Genomic DNA, 13,435 nt, shown 5'->3' with positions numbered 1-13,435 from the left:
GTGATCATAGTTTAATATTAATATTAATCCCAAAGGAAATTACTTACTTTAAAATTGAGTAGTATCTCATACAAAAGCACAGTTCATCGATAACATACTGTACCTGGCATCAGCCTCACTGTAATACTCTCTAGCCACAATGTCCTCAAATAGTTCTCCTCCAGTGACCCTGCAGGCAGACACACACAAAGTAGAAAACATATACTTCTAAAAATATTATTACATTTCCGTAGGGACTATTTTCCGTGCATGAAATTTGTAGTATAAAAAAGTGACTAGAGCTGACTTCTCAGACAGCCACAGAGTTGTGTCAATATCAATGTAGATAATAGGAACAATTACATTTACATTACAATTACATATTTCGCATTTCTTCAGACGTTTCAGACTACTAATACATAGTGATAATTTTAAAAAGAGGATTGCTAAAATTATTCTGTTGCCATTTTCAGCATATGGTGCATTTTAACACCTGCTCTGGCTGCCCGGTAATGCTGATTTACTGAATTAATTTTTCAAAACAAGATTTCTAACAAAGGAAGGTGCCTATGGGGGAAGGATTCCAGTGATGGGCCCAAAGAGGTGGCCACATAACATCTGGCTGTTAAAGACTGAATGTTTTACTTTCAGGAGATAAAGATAGACACATCTACCTACTGGGTGCCGGTCTGGACCGAGAGCAGTTCTGTGAAATTGTAGATGATTTAATGTTCAGCACCAGTTTGCACTCCCAAACATGACCAGCTGTGATATCAAGTGCTGTTATACTAATGTATTTTTTCAAATATAAGAGTGTAAACAAGTTTGACTACATGGAGAGTTTTCATCACGAATGAGGGTGAGAGGTACTTACAGGTCAAAGACCAGATAATGGAAGCCTTCCTCTGAGATACTGTCATGGAGGCGTACTAGTGGAGAGGCAGACACAGACAAGGGTTTCACTTAAAATTGGTCAATTAGGTGAAATGTACTTAAAAATTAATATCCAAACCAGAGCTATAAATAAAAATTGCTATGTCTGTGTGATGGTAGAACTTTAAATTTTAAACAGCTTGGAACTAGTTTCACACACAAGAGTAAGTTTCTAACACCTGAGTGACAGCTGGGAGCCAAGAATCATCCTTTAAATATCAAATTAAGTAAACAATTGCCACATTTTCATCTGGTACTGCCATCATTACACAAAAAGTGATCCAGAACATTCTCATTTGTCCCCTGGTGATGGAATAAGCTATGAAATGCTAAGAGAGCCAGGGATGAAACCCCAGAGAGTACCTCCTCTTCTAAAATCTTTAACAACCCTGACATGCTTAACTCACACTTACCACGCATTCCCTTTCTCTCTCTACTTTTCATTACCTTCTCATGTTGGACTCTCTGGTATCTACTTACACTTTTCATCACTCATTGGTTTGCACGTGCATGTAATGATGATATTTATCAATTATGCAGAAGTCTCCTTTAAACTGTAAAGACAGTATTTACTGTTTCCCCTTTCAGCTTGACTGTGATTTCTCACTTTTAAGGCGCTTTGAATAAAAGTGTCAGCTGAGTGAATGTTATGTGGACAATGATCCTAAGCACACAGACAAAGTAACCAGATTGTGTTGTGACAAATAAGCAGTCTGGTCGATTCAGTCCTCTGACTGTAATTCAACTGTTTCACATGTTGAGTGAAGGATTAACAACCCAAAGCAAAAACTCCAGAAAACAATCAAAAAGAGAAAAATTCTGCTCTACAAACTCATCACAGCATCGCCAGAAAACATAAGTTTCCACACTCTGTTGATAATAGAGAAATATAGAGGAAAAGTATTACAATTCATACAGTTTATTATCAATTTAGCTTCACAGCATTGCTTTTGTTTGAAATGCAGGATGCTTGTAGACAGAGGCACGCATGTCCGCAGCCAGGATTTTTGAGCTGTTCAAAAATCTGGATGCGGATGACATCCGCCTTACATACTCCATACATACTCAATTCATACACAATACATACTTGCTCTATGCACTGTATATCTGCTGTTAACCGCTGATATCCGCAACTGACGGGGATTTGCGGCTTGGCAGTGGACTAGGACAGTGTATAAAACAGATATATATCGTGCCTATCATGTCCACATCACAAACTAAAATATGTTGTAGCGAATGCATACAAATTGGCCACGAATAAAGCATTTTTATTACATCTGCTTTGCGGACAATCTGTGAATGCATAACAAAGACATCACGTAAACCCAAAGTACTATATGTAGCAGAAAGCGACATACCTGCCAGTCAGTACCGGTGCGGCTGTGTAGATCCACAAAGACGTAATAGCTGCTGCAATCCAGGACTTTTATTTAACACCAACAAAAGGAAGAGTTGCTGTTTATCCACAACTCACTCAAAAAAAAAAAAGAAAAAAAAAAAAAGAAAAAAAACCGTCTCACACCCCGAGCGGTTTCTCCCCTCCCGCTCCCCAAACTCATGAACAGTTAACCCTCGCATGACAACATGAACATTAACTCTGTGATCAACTTGTCCAAGTCCAGCAAATGCTCCAGAGCCTGTATTGTTGGTGTGAATAGTGATGCCGACGGCCCGAGTGCGCTTCTTTTATGACCGCAATGCAGATGCCGTGCACGCGCAACATGTGCGCGATGCATTCATAATACACCCGTAATACTGCCGTGATAATCTCAATGTGTCGGATCAGTTTCCTCACTACATGCATTATATAACCGCGATTGTTCATCATATATTCGCTATATTATTAATATATTCGTAATTCATACTGGGACATTTGTCATTTTTGTTGCGGACGACAACGAACGCCCACACTTTGTATACTCAATTCATGCGCAATTAATCCTCTCCCCAGTGGGACAGGGCCCTTAGAGAGAACTAGAAGAGGAGTATCAATTGCATTCTCTGTGCATGATCCAGCATCCATGGGCTGAAAGGAGGCCCATGGCCAAGGAAAGGCGAACGCTTCACCTGGCTGCGGAAGATAAATGGTTATTTTCAAGAAGTGGGGATGATTGTTATCTGATCAAAGACAGTTCTGTCGTGTAGTAGATGTAGATGCACAGCACCATGGTACATCCCAGGCCTGAGTGCAGCATCATCTTACTAACGGAAACACACATTATATCAGCTCTTACTTTCTGAATATGTTGTATAACAGTCTACTATTGGCATAAAATGGTATAAGCATTCATGTCAAGGTGTTTTTTAAGAAACAACAAAAACCAAACAATGTACAATACATTGGTTTGAAATGCAGGACAGGAAAAGAAAACCCAAGCAAATTAAATTCTCTGAAAACCTGACACCTGCTAACACTGTGCTAACAGGCTTTATTCATCTTTACAGCTTCAAACCACACCTGGTATTTTCTAGATTAACAGTCGTCATCAAAGTGCACGCCCTGTAACATTTATCCCCCCTCCCCTTACTTACTTTTCTTGTTCAGTGGCCAAACATACAGTCGAACCCGTCAACTGTTACTAAGCAACCAGAAAGTAGGCATGAAAACCACTATTGTGCCAGCATAGATTAGAGACAGACAGAAACATAAAGAAAGGAGACATAGAACCTCACTTCACTGAGCTTTTATTTCTATATAAGGTTGAAATCTCCAGTGGACCTGTACACTTATCTCCTGTAACATGGCATATAATCCTAGGCAATAAAAAATAGCAGAAAAGGAAAATCGTAATTCTTCTCTGTTGTTTTCAATAAACTCTGGACATCTGCCTCCACGTCATACCTAATGAGCGCCACTATATACTTTGGGGCAGGGATTTCACCCTAAAGGTCCAGGGACAACAAAACACTGGCCAAATGATGAAGAAACAGCAACCACTATAGCTTTTCACTAAAAATCCAGGGTTTCTAAAACAATTCATTTATAAAATACAAAATATTTAATTTAATTTTTAAAAAATGTTATTATGGTCCTACCTTTACTTATAAATGAAGTCCACGTGTGCCGCTCCTTCTGAATGAAAGCATCAATGACTTTTTTTGTAAGTGTTCCTTATCTTCCTTCAGTTTTAAAGTCTCTCTGTCACAGCGGAGATCACTGCCAGGCAAGAAAGGTGTCCTTTCTGGCTTTGAATGTGAGTGGTAGACCACTTGTGTTTGATGAGAAAATTTTTCAGGTCAAAATATCCCATCTGAGTCCAGACAGTCACAAGTTGAAAAAAGAAGGCAGCAGAAAAAGACATTTTCTTGCTGGCCGTCCACAAAGCCAGACTTTACATGTGTCCCACTCCGTTTGAAAAGAGCGGCTCTTCTGTCCCACTGCCCTTCCTTTAATTATTACCTCCAGCATCGACTGAAAGTCCAGTTTATAAAATTGTTTCAGTTTGGATATGTAATCCTCCATTCTTATGTAAAATAAATGAACGGCTGCACTTGTCGCTTGCTGTCACTTATTCTGCAGCTGAGGAGTTACTACAAGAAGAATCCCTGGGTTCACTAGTGCCCCCTAACATGAGACAGGAGAACTGCGTGCCTCAACTGGTGCCTTTTTGTATCCGTTTTCTGATCGCTCAGCACACAAAACAAGTTATACACACATACAGTTGCTGACAAAAAACACTGTACATTATGTACATCAGCTAAACTATGGAATTTAAGTTAAGAAAGCCAAAGTGTTTGACCATTTTAATAGTGACATTACAGAGAGACAGTGAGACAGAGTCTCAATGCACACTGCTGCCTCATAACACATCTCAGTATTTGAATGGCAAATGTGAAAAATCAGCAATTTTGAATTAAAAATAATCTAAAATTGATGAAGCTAAAAGGATAATAACTTTATACTACAAATCACTGGATAAATATAACCATTTAATTTGCTTTTTCATTTTACATTTTTCCTTCCACGATGACAGGCGAGGCATAGCCTCACCTGACCGCACGTCACTGCATCCATCCACTGTCAATACTTGCCTCCTCCAGGACTATATCACATAATGGTCAAAAATAAAGGATTCTAACTAGAATCATTGGAAAAAAAGTGTTCAATAAGAAAAATCTGTTGGGAAAGTGTAAGTACACGGACCCACAACAGGGGGCGCAAATGAACGGACAATGGAATAGGTCAAATAACAACACTTTACTGTTGCGAACGTGCACAACAAACACAACAGATTACACAACAGATCAGAGGTCAAATTACAAGGTGTCGTGTGGGCAGGCTCGAAGATAGGAGACGCCTGTCCAAAGCAGAACCGGAACCACACGATTTCCTCCGCCACCAGACCCCGGGAATACTGGAGCCGCCAAGTCCCGAACTCCCAGGTGGCCACTGCCTCCGCGTGTCGGACCTGGTACTGCTGGCGAGGAACAAAAACACAATTAAACGTGGGTGCGTCTGCACCCAGCAATCTGCACGGCAGGGAAGCTACCTCCACCTCTCGTTGGAGAAAAAGTCTGTTATCACTCACAAAAATCACAAAAAAGGCTTTCTATCAAGCAGTCAGGCTGAGGATATTACCTTTCAGGTAGAACGATATCTCGGCAAAGAGGTGGAGATGACGTCTTGCTGATATACCGATGCAGATCAGATGAGTGGTGACAGCTGTCACAGGTGATGAGTGTCAGCTGTCACACCGGCTGCTCCTGTGAGGCGGCAGCGCCCTCTGGTGCCTGGAGCCCGCACTCCAGGCAGGGTGCCCTCTGGTGGTGGTGGGCCAGCAGTACCTCCTCTTCAGCGGCCCACACAACAAAATCACAATCTGTCTTTTTCAAGAATAACTAGAGCACCGCGTTCGTAGCCAGCACTAGTTTAACTCACTCACTCATCTTCAACCGCTTACTCCAATTATGGGTCATGGGGGCTGGAGCCTATCCCAGCAGTCATAGGGCGTGAGGCAGGGTACACCCTGGACAAGACCCCAGTCTGTCACCGGGCCACATGTAGTCAAACAAACACATTCACACCCACACTCACATCTACGGACAATTTAAAGTTCCCAATCCACCTAGCTTGCATGTCTTTGGATGTGAGAGGAAGCGGAGCACCCGGAAGAGAACCCACGCAAACTCCACTCAGAAAGGCCACAGGTGGGAAATGATCCATGACCTTCCTGCTGTGAGGCAACAGTGCTCACTAGTTTCCAATTCCAGAAATTTTTACCTTGGAAAAAATTTAAGGTCAGTCTTCTTGGAAGTGACTTTTCATAAGCGAAAATATAAAACAAAATATAGATTAATGTTAATATAAAATATCTGCTAAAGCTGAGATACGGATCAGATGTAGATCAAGATCTAGTTTGCACCTCATTGTCACAAATAAGAGTGATTGAGGCACTTTTGATTGAGATATAATGCAAAATGTACACCAAATGGGCTTTTCAATATTAAATTCAGATGTCTAAAAAATCCACAATCTGGATCAGATCCAGATCAAACCTTGTCAGGTGACTGTGAGTGCCAGCCTGCACTTCACTTTCAGATATGACAGTGATTGGGACATGTTAGATTAAGATATAATGTAAATTATACATTACATGGGGTTTTCAATATAAAATTTAAATGGTCACCAAATGTGAAATCTGGATCAGTCAATAAAGGATACCATCCTACATAATGCTCTCAAATATGAAAGAAATTTAATCTTTTTTGAAAGAGTTATGAATTTTTTGAAAATTCGTTCAATGTTAAAGATAGGGATTTTTTTCAATTTCCAAAGATTTTTCCTGACTTTGCCGTTTGACCTATGACCTTGAAAATTGAACCACTTCTTGCCTATTAGGATATGAATCTTCAGTAAAACTTTCATAATGATATATGAAAAACGGTGGGCTCCAGGCTGGTCACAAACAAATAAACAATCAAGGGAGAAAATATAACCTCCTCCAACTTCATTGGCAGAGGTAATTAATTAATACCCACCTCATCACCAATGAACTGCCATTTCAACCTGGTTTCCAGTCACAAGACAGTACTGAAACAGCCCTTCTTAAAGCCATTTATGACCTCCTCTTCTCTTCAGACTCTCGCCACCTCAGCATCTTCATCCTCCTTGATTTGACTGCATGTTTTGACACCATTAACCATACAGTTTTTCTGTCTGCTTCAAATCCTCACTTAAATTCTGGATTAACACTGTGATCTTTTGGCTGAGGACATATCTTGCAAACCAACAACAGTTCATCAGTAACAACAACTGCACACCCTCCACTGTTCCTCTGTCTTAAGGCTTCCCCCAGGGTTCTGTGCTTGTTCTTCCATTTGTCATCCTATACATACTTTCCTTCAGCAAAATGACCCGTCATTATGGCCTCTGTTTTCACTGCTGCACTGACGGCATCCAACTGTACATCTCCACCAAATCCATCACCACCACCATACACTCTGCTTTAACCGACTGCCTCACTGACATGAAATCCTTGATGTAAACCAATTCTCTTAAACTGGTAAGTCCCTTCGGCTGCTCCCTTGTTTACACTCGGGGTCGCCACAGCAAATCCGAGGTGGATCTGTATGTTGAATTGGCATAGGTTTTTACGCCGGATGCCCTTCCTGACGCAACTCCGCATAACATGGAGAAATGTGGCAGGGGTGGGATTTGAACCCGGAACCTTCTGCACTGAAACCAAGTGCATTAACCACTTGGCCACCACCCCTCAAACCATCCATCCATCCATCCATCCATCCATTTTCTTCCGCTTTATCCGGAGTCGGGTCGCGGGGGCAGCAGCTCAAGCAAAGCCGTCCAGACCTCCCGATCCACACACACCTCCCCCAGCTCGTCCGGGGGAACCCCAAGGCGTTCCCAAGCCAGCCAAGAGATGTAGTCCTTCCAGCGTGTCCTGGGTCTTCCCCGGGGCCTCCTCCCAGTGGGACGTGCCCGGAACACCTCTCCAGCGAGGCGTCCAGGGGGCATCCGGAAAAGATGCCCGAGCCACCTCAACTGACTCCTTTCGACGTGGAGGAGCAGCGGTTCGACTCTGAGCTCCTCCCGAGTGACCGAGCTCCTCACCCTATTATCTCTAAGGGAGCGCCCAGCCACTCTGCGGAGCCCAAACCAATTTTCTTAAACTAAACTGGGAAAATCTGACATCAGCATCATTATAACAAAATCTCTCATCAAATCCATCCAAAATGTCTGACTCATTGTTGACAACTGCACTCTGTTACCCCCTCAGCAAATCTGCAACCTTGGATCGTCTTCAGACAGGGACCTCATTACATCAACTGGATTATCCGGGCTGCCTTTTTCCACCTTAAAAGCATAGCTATCTCTGTCCATCATTCACCTTCTAAGCAGCTCAAACACTGATTCATGCCTTCATCACATCCACAATTGACTACTGCAAAAAAATATTCTTTATGGTACATCTTCCAACGTTATCAATAAATTTCCCTATATCCAGAACTCAGGTGATCATCCCCATAGAGACCACATAACCCCTGCCCTTCCAGAATCTTTATTGGCTCCTGGTACTTAAGCACATCCAGTTCAAAATTCTCCTTCTCATCCACAAAGCCCTCAATATCCAGCCCCCCTGTTATCTCACAGACTTACTCCACTACACTCCATCTCGCAACCTCCTCACTATTCCACACAGGACCAAGCACCTGACTTGGGGTAGAATAGGTGCCACTCCCCTTTGGAACTCAAAACATCAGATACCATCCTGACCTGTTAACATTCAAATCCTAACTAAAAACATACCTGTTTAGAACTGATTTTAATATTTGATAACTTATATTTGAGTGTTTTCTAATGTGATATTATTGCAATCCTTGCAAAGTGTCTGGGTTTCTAATAAACACGTTATACAAATCAAATTTATTATTATTACCTGCACTAGTAACAATGTCAAGCTTGTACAGCTAAAAATGTAGATGAGTGGGTGAGTAAGTAATAAGTGAATAATAAATAAAATATCATCGTGTAAGTTTCCAACATAAAAGGGAATATAATAGGACATACGAGATCTGTTAGAAAACTATCCAACCTTTTCATTTTTTTTTAAAACTATATGGATTTGGATCATGTGCGCTTGCATCAGCCAAGCTTGAACCTTCGTGCGCATGCGTGAGTTTTTTTCACGCCTGTCGGTTGCGTCATTCGCCTGTGGGCAGGCTTTGAGTGAGCACTGGTCCACCCCCCTCATCGGATTTTCATTGTCACGAAAATGGCTCAGCGATTGGAGCAGTGCTGAATCAAATTTTTCCAGAAACTGTGAGAGACAGCCAGGTGGAAACCATTCGGAAGAGTCAGACGGCTATCGGTGGCTTTTCAGTCAAGTGAGTATCCGAGAAATTGAGTAACAGCTGGGCATGTCACAACTTGTCCTGTGAGACTTCCAACACGGACTGTTGGGGAAAGTGTAGGAGCACGGACCCACAACAGGGGGCGCAAATGAACGGACAATGGATAAAGCCAAATACAACACTTTACTGTTGTGAAAATGCACAACAACAACAGATTACAATAGTGAGTCAAATACAAGATGTCATGTGGGCAGGCTCGAAGATAGGAGACATCAGTCCGAAGTCGAACCGGAACCACACGATTTCCTCCGCCACCGAACCCCGGGAATACTGGAGCCGCCAAGTCCCGAACTCCCAGGTGGCCACTGCCTCCGCGTGTCGGATCTGGTACTGCTGGAAAGGAGCAAACACAGTTAGAAGTGGGTGCGTGTGCACCCAGCAATAGGTACGGTGGAAAACCACCTCCTCCTCTCGTCGAATAAAGAGTTCACAAAAAACACTCAAGCAACAAAGGGTTATTATCTCACAACCAGCTGAGGTACGTTACCTTCAAGGTAGAACGATATCTCGGCAAAGAGGTGGAGATGTCGTCTGGCTGATATACCAATGCTGATCCTGTTGAGTGGTGACAGCTGTCAAGGATGATGAGCGTCAGCTGTCACCCTGGCTGCTCCTGTTAGGCGGCAGCGCCCTCTGGTGCCTGGAGCCCGCACTCCAGGCAGGGCGCCCTCTGGTGGTGGTGGGCCAGCAGTACCTCCTCTTCAGCGGCCCACACAACACGGACGTGTTTTTTGTTGTGCGCCATGAGCGGCTCCATCCCGACGCGCGAATTCCTCCGCACGTCTTTCATTACAAAATCTCCTGTAACAGTGGAATGTGCCACAAAAGTGCTGATGTACACCTCTTCCACAATTTCTCTGGAAGTCAGACGACGTCCTGGATCAACACAGCCTTCACTTTGGAAATGATCTGGTCGTTTCAGCCTGTCGATGGCCACTCGGAGCGCGGCGTGCCCTGCACCGCTGTGGGCCATCTTTAATCCAGTTGTAATGATCCTTAATCTCTGTGACGCCCAGAGTATCCTCACCGAAAGCCGTCTGAATCTTCCAAATGGTTTCCAGCTGGCTGTCTCTCACAGTTTCTGGAAAAATTTGATTCAGCGCTGCTCCAATCGCTCAGCCATTTTCCTGACAATGAAAATCCGACGAGGGGGGTGGACCAGTGCTCACTCAAAGCCTGCCCACAGGCAAATGATGCAACCGAAAGGGGTGACAAAACTCACGCATGCGCAAGAAGGTTCAAGCTTGGCTGATGCAAGCGCACATGATTCAAATCCATATAGTTTTTAAAAAAAATAAAAAGGTTTCTCCATGTACAGTTGAGCTGTGTGTCAGGAAGAGCATCCAGCATAAAATTTCTGCCGTATCCCAATGCGGATCTCACTTGGCTCTGCTGTGCCCAGAGCAACTAGGGGCAGTGGAAAACACAAAAAACAAAACATTTGGGATACCCCAAAATGACTTTGTTCTGGAAACAATGTAGGATTTCAACCCACCTGGGTTAAAATCTTTAGACAGGGCGCCATTACACACTGTGGAAACTGAGTTTCCCAGCATACTGTTCAAAAGGTCAAATCACTGCTACACCATATACGCTGATATTAGTATTATGGAGCTGAAGAAAAGTATTAGACCTTCATTCGTGACTAAAAATGCTCCCAAGCACCCTCCAGATATCTGCTAGAGAGGGAAGACAACCCTTAGGGCCCCTTCACACATAGTGCGAATTTGGTTGAATTGCGTATAAAGTGCGCATGAAGCAGGAATCATAGGCAAAACATGTAATATCATAGCTGCCGCCAACGCCTCGTACACCTGTTGCTACAAATATTTGCGCACACCAGCATCAGAAAGACAGAGTGTGGCTGTGAGAGCCCATCGAACCCTCTCGCGGTAGGTGTCGGCTAAATTCCAGCTGACACACACGAACATCTAACATTGCTCGCATGGCACTTGGAAAATGGGTGGCCATTCGTAGTGTTAACACGAAAACAGTCAGCAATTTTTATTTTTTTATTTTCATATAGCAGCTGCGCAATGAGTAACCACATGGCGCAGCTACTGTGAAAAGCTGCTGTGTTCCCGCATGCACGAAACCGTTGCAGCATCTATTTTATTTATTTTTTTCTTCACAGCAGCTGCACGATGTGTAACCACATCGCACAGCTGCTGGCACTATGTTCCTGTGTGCATGAACCATCGCAGGGCATTGCAAACGGCTGCCCGGCGGAGGGATGTTTCGTGGTTCGCTCATACGACCTGTTCCAATGTGAGTCGCCCTGAGTTGTACTTAATCGCACTATGTGTGAAGGAGCACTTACATGCGTATAATGTGTCAGTTTTCAGTACTACAATGTCTTTACTTGTTTTTCCAAAAATGAGTCAGTGGGGAAACTGACATTTAATCATAACTATGTTAGAGGTATATTTCTTGCAGCATGAATTTCAAATCTTGTGCATGTACTTACTCCTTCATGTCAACTGCAAATATCTGGAATCAAAGTCACTACGGTATATTTGCCATAGAAGTCCCTCAAAATGCAAAAAATTACAAGCAATAAAATTTGCTGCAATATGCAACATAAATAAATCTGCCAGATTTCAACACAAAGTTAAATTTGTCAATTTTGTGAAAAGTCCAAAGAGAATACGCCGTTAAACAAGAGAAACTTGCTGCATTATAATGTTTTAAGCATACTGATGCTTAAAATTACACAACTTTATTAAATGCCTTTACATTTATTTAAAAAAAAAACTCACCTATGTTTGGATGTTTGAGTAGACGACAGATTCTTGCCTCCCGCTCCAGCTTCTGATGATCTGTGGCAATAAAGAGGCAACACAAAAAAAATACAAAAAGTCAGCAACATGATTGATAAAGTTGATTTCAAAAGACATTTGTTCTGAACACTAGTCCAAATTTTAGGATTGGATTGCTAACACAAATTGCTTAAACATACCTTGATTTAGTCATTTCTAAAAGACTGCACTGACTTATGTCTGTTGCTTCTCCTGTTCTAATCATAATGACAGCTTTCTACGAACCCTGCCATTTAGCAAGCACTCAAATCAACCTGAATGCCTTCTGAAAGCAACAGAAAAATAATTAGATTGCTTTTGCAGTGAGGTAGTGGCAAGACAGGCTAAGAGGCAAGAAAAGGGCTGTCAATGGATACAAACGTGCACATGGTAGCTAAGCACAAACACAAACGACAGCTCACACAATATTCAGCACAAGCTTTTTGCACTTAGTAGATTAGTCTTATGGGTCCGACCTTAATACAATCAGTGTCCAGTTAGTGATTGTAATGGCAAGGGGAGAACGCCCATGTGTGTACTTTCCCATACAGCTGCAGACAGATCGGCTGTAGAACAGACACAGCGGGTAGTTACAGTCGATGGGATATCCTGTTGTAGGGCATAAGGTCAAGTTCGTACGGGACACCCCTGCCACCCACCAGATGCTAGCCTCATGGGACAGATGGGCAGCTTATGTCTGTGCACGCCCGTGTGAGTTTATGTGTGTGTGTGTGTGTGTGTGCATGGCAGACAAAAAGTAAGCTGACGGACATCTCCACTTGTTGAAAGTAAATATTGCGAGTACCCACACATGCATTACATGCACTGTTTTTATGTTCATAATTCACACATATATGGATGTATCATATACAGTATTAAAGAAAAGAGCACAAGATACAGGGTAGTAAGCAGAGCTGTGTTGGGAGTACTGACTCAATCTACACACATATTTTTATGCGTTTTTTACACTCTGATTACACATACACACAAAATAAACCCTGCAAAAAAAAAATAAAATAAATAAAAATAAATGAAAAAATAAATTTAAGCAGCAGGGACATAAAGCAAACTGATGGTGCAGCACACACAGTTTCTACAACATCAACAATTCCAGTACTGCTAGTAATGGCTTTTATGTCTCTTTCCTTTTATCTCCACAGCTATTAGAAAAAAAAGAAGAAAAACAAAACACAGAGTACAAGTGGATCTGAGTGGAAACACTCACTCATTAAAACATTAATGCCATCTTAGATGGCAAGCAGCAGTGAAACAATATATCATTATTACTACTTTGTGAACTAGAATGACACCTGGAAAACCCGGTACAAGGTCAGAGTAATTACTCTGAAAGTCCA

General features: G+C 42.5%; 1 protein-coding gene across 1 annotated transcript in view; it reads right to left on the bottom strand.

Moving 5' to 3' along the window:
- LOC117523329 (calcium/calmodulin-dependent protein kinase type II subunit gamma-like) overlaps nucleotides 1-13,435 on the bottom strand; it is a 212,723-nt gene that overhangs the window by 99,875 nt on the left and 99,413 nt on the right. The window contains exons 3-5 of the mRNA XM_034184812.1: nucleotides 12,042-12,101; nucleotides 854-908; nucleotides 104-169 (exon numbers count right to left, since the gene is read on the bottom strand). Coding sequence (XP_034040703.1) covers nucleotides 104-169; nucleotides 854-908; nucleotides 12,042-12,101 — 181 coding nt within the window. The remainder of the gene's footprint in view (nucleotides 1-103; nucleotides 170-853; nucleotides 909-12,041; nucleotides 12,102-13,435) is intronic.

This window comes from Thalassophryne amazonica, chromosome 13, assembly GCF_902500255.1.
Source record: "Thalassophryne amazonica chromosome 13, fThaAma1.1, whole genome shotgun sequence".
In the NCBI taxonomy this organism is placed as follows: Eukaryota; Metazoa; Chordata; class Actinopteri; order Batrachoidiformes; family Batrachoididae; genus Thalassophryne; species Thalassophryne amazonica.
This window is presented reverse-complemented; position numbering and strand designations above follow the sequence as displayed.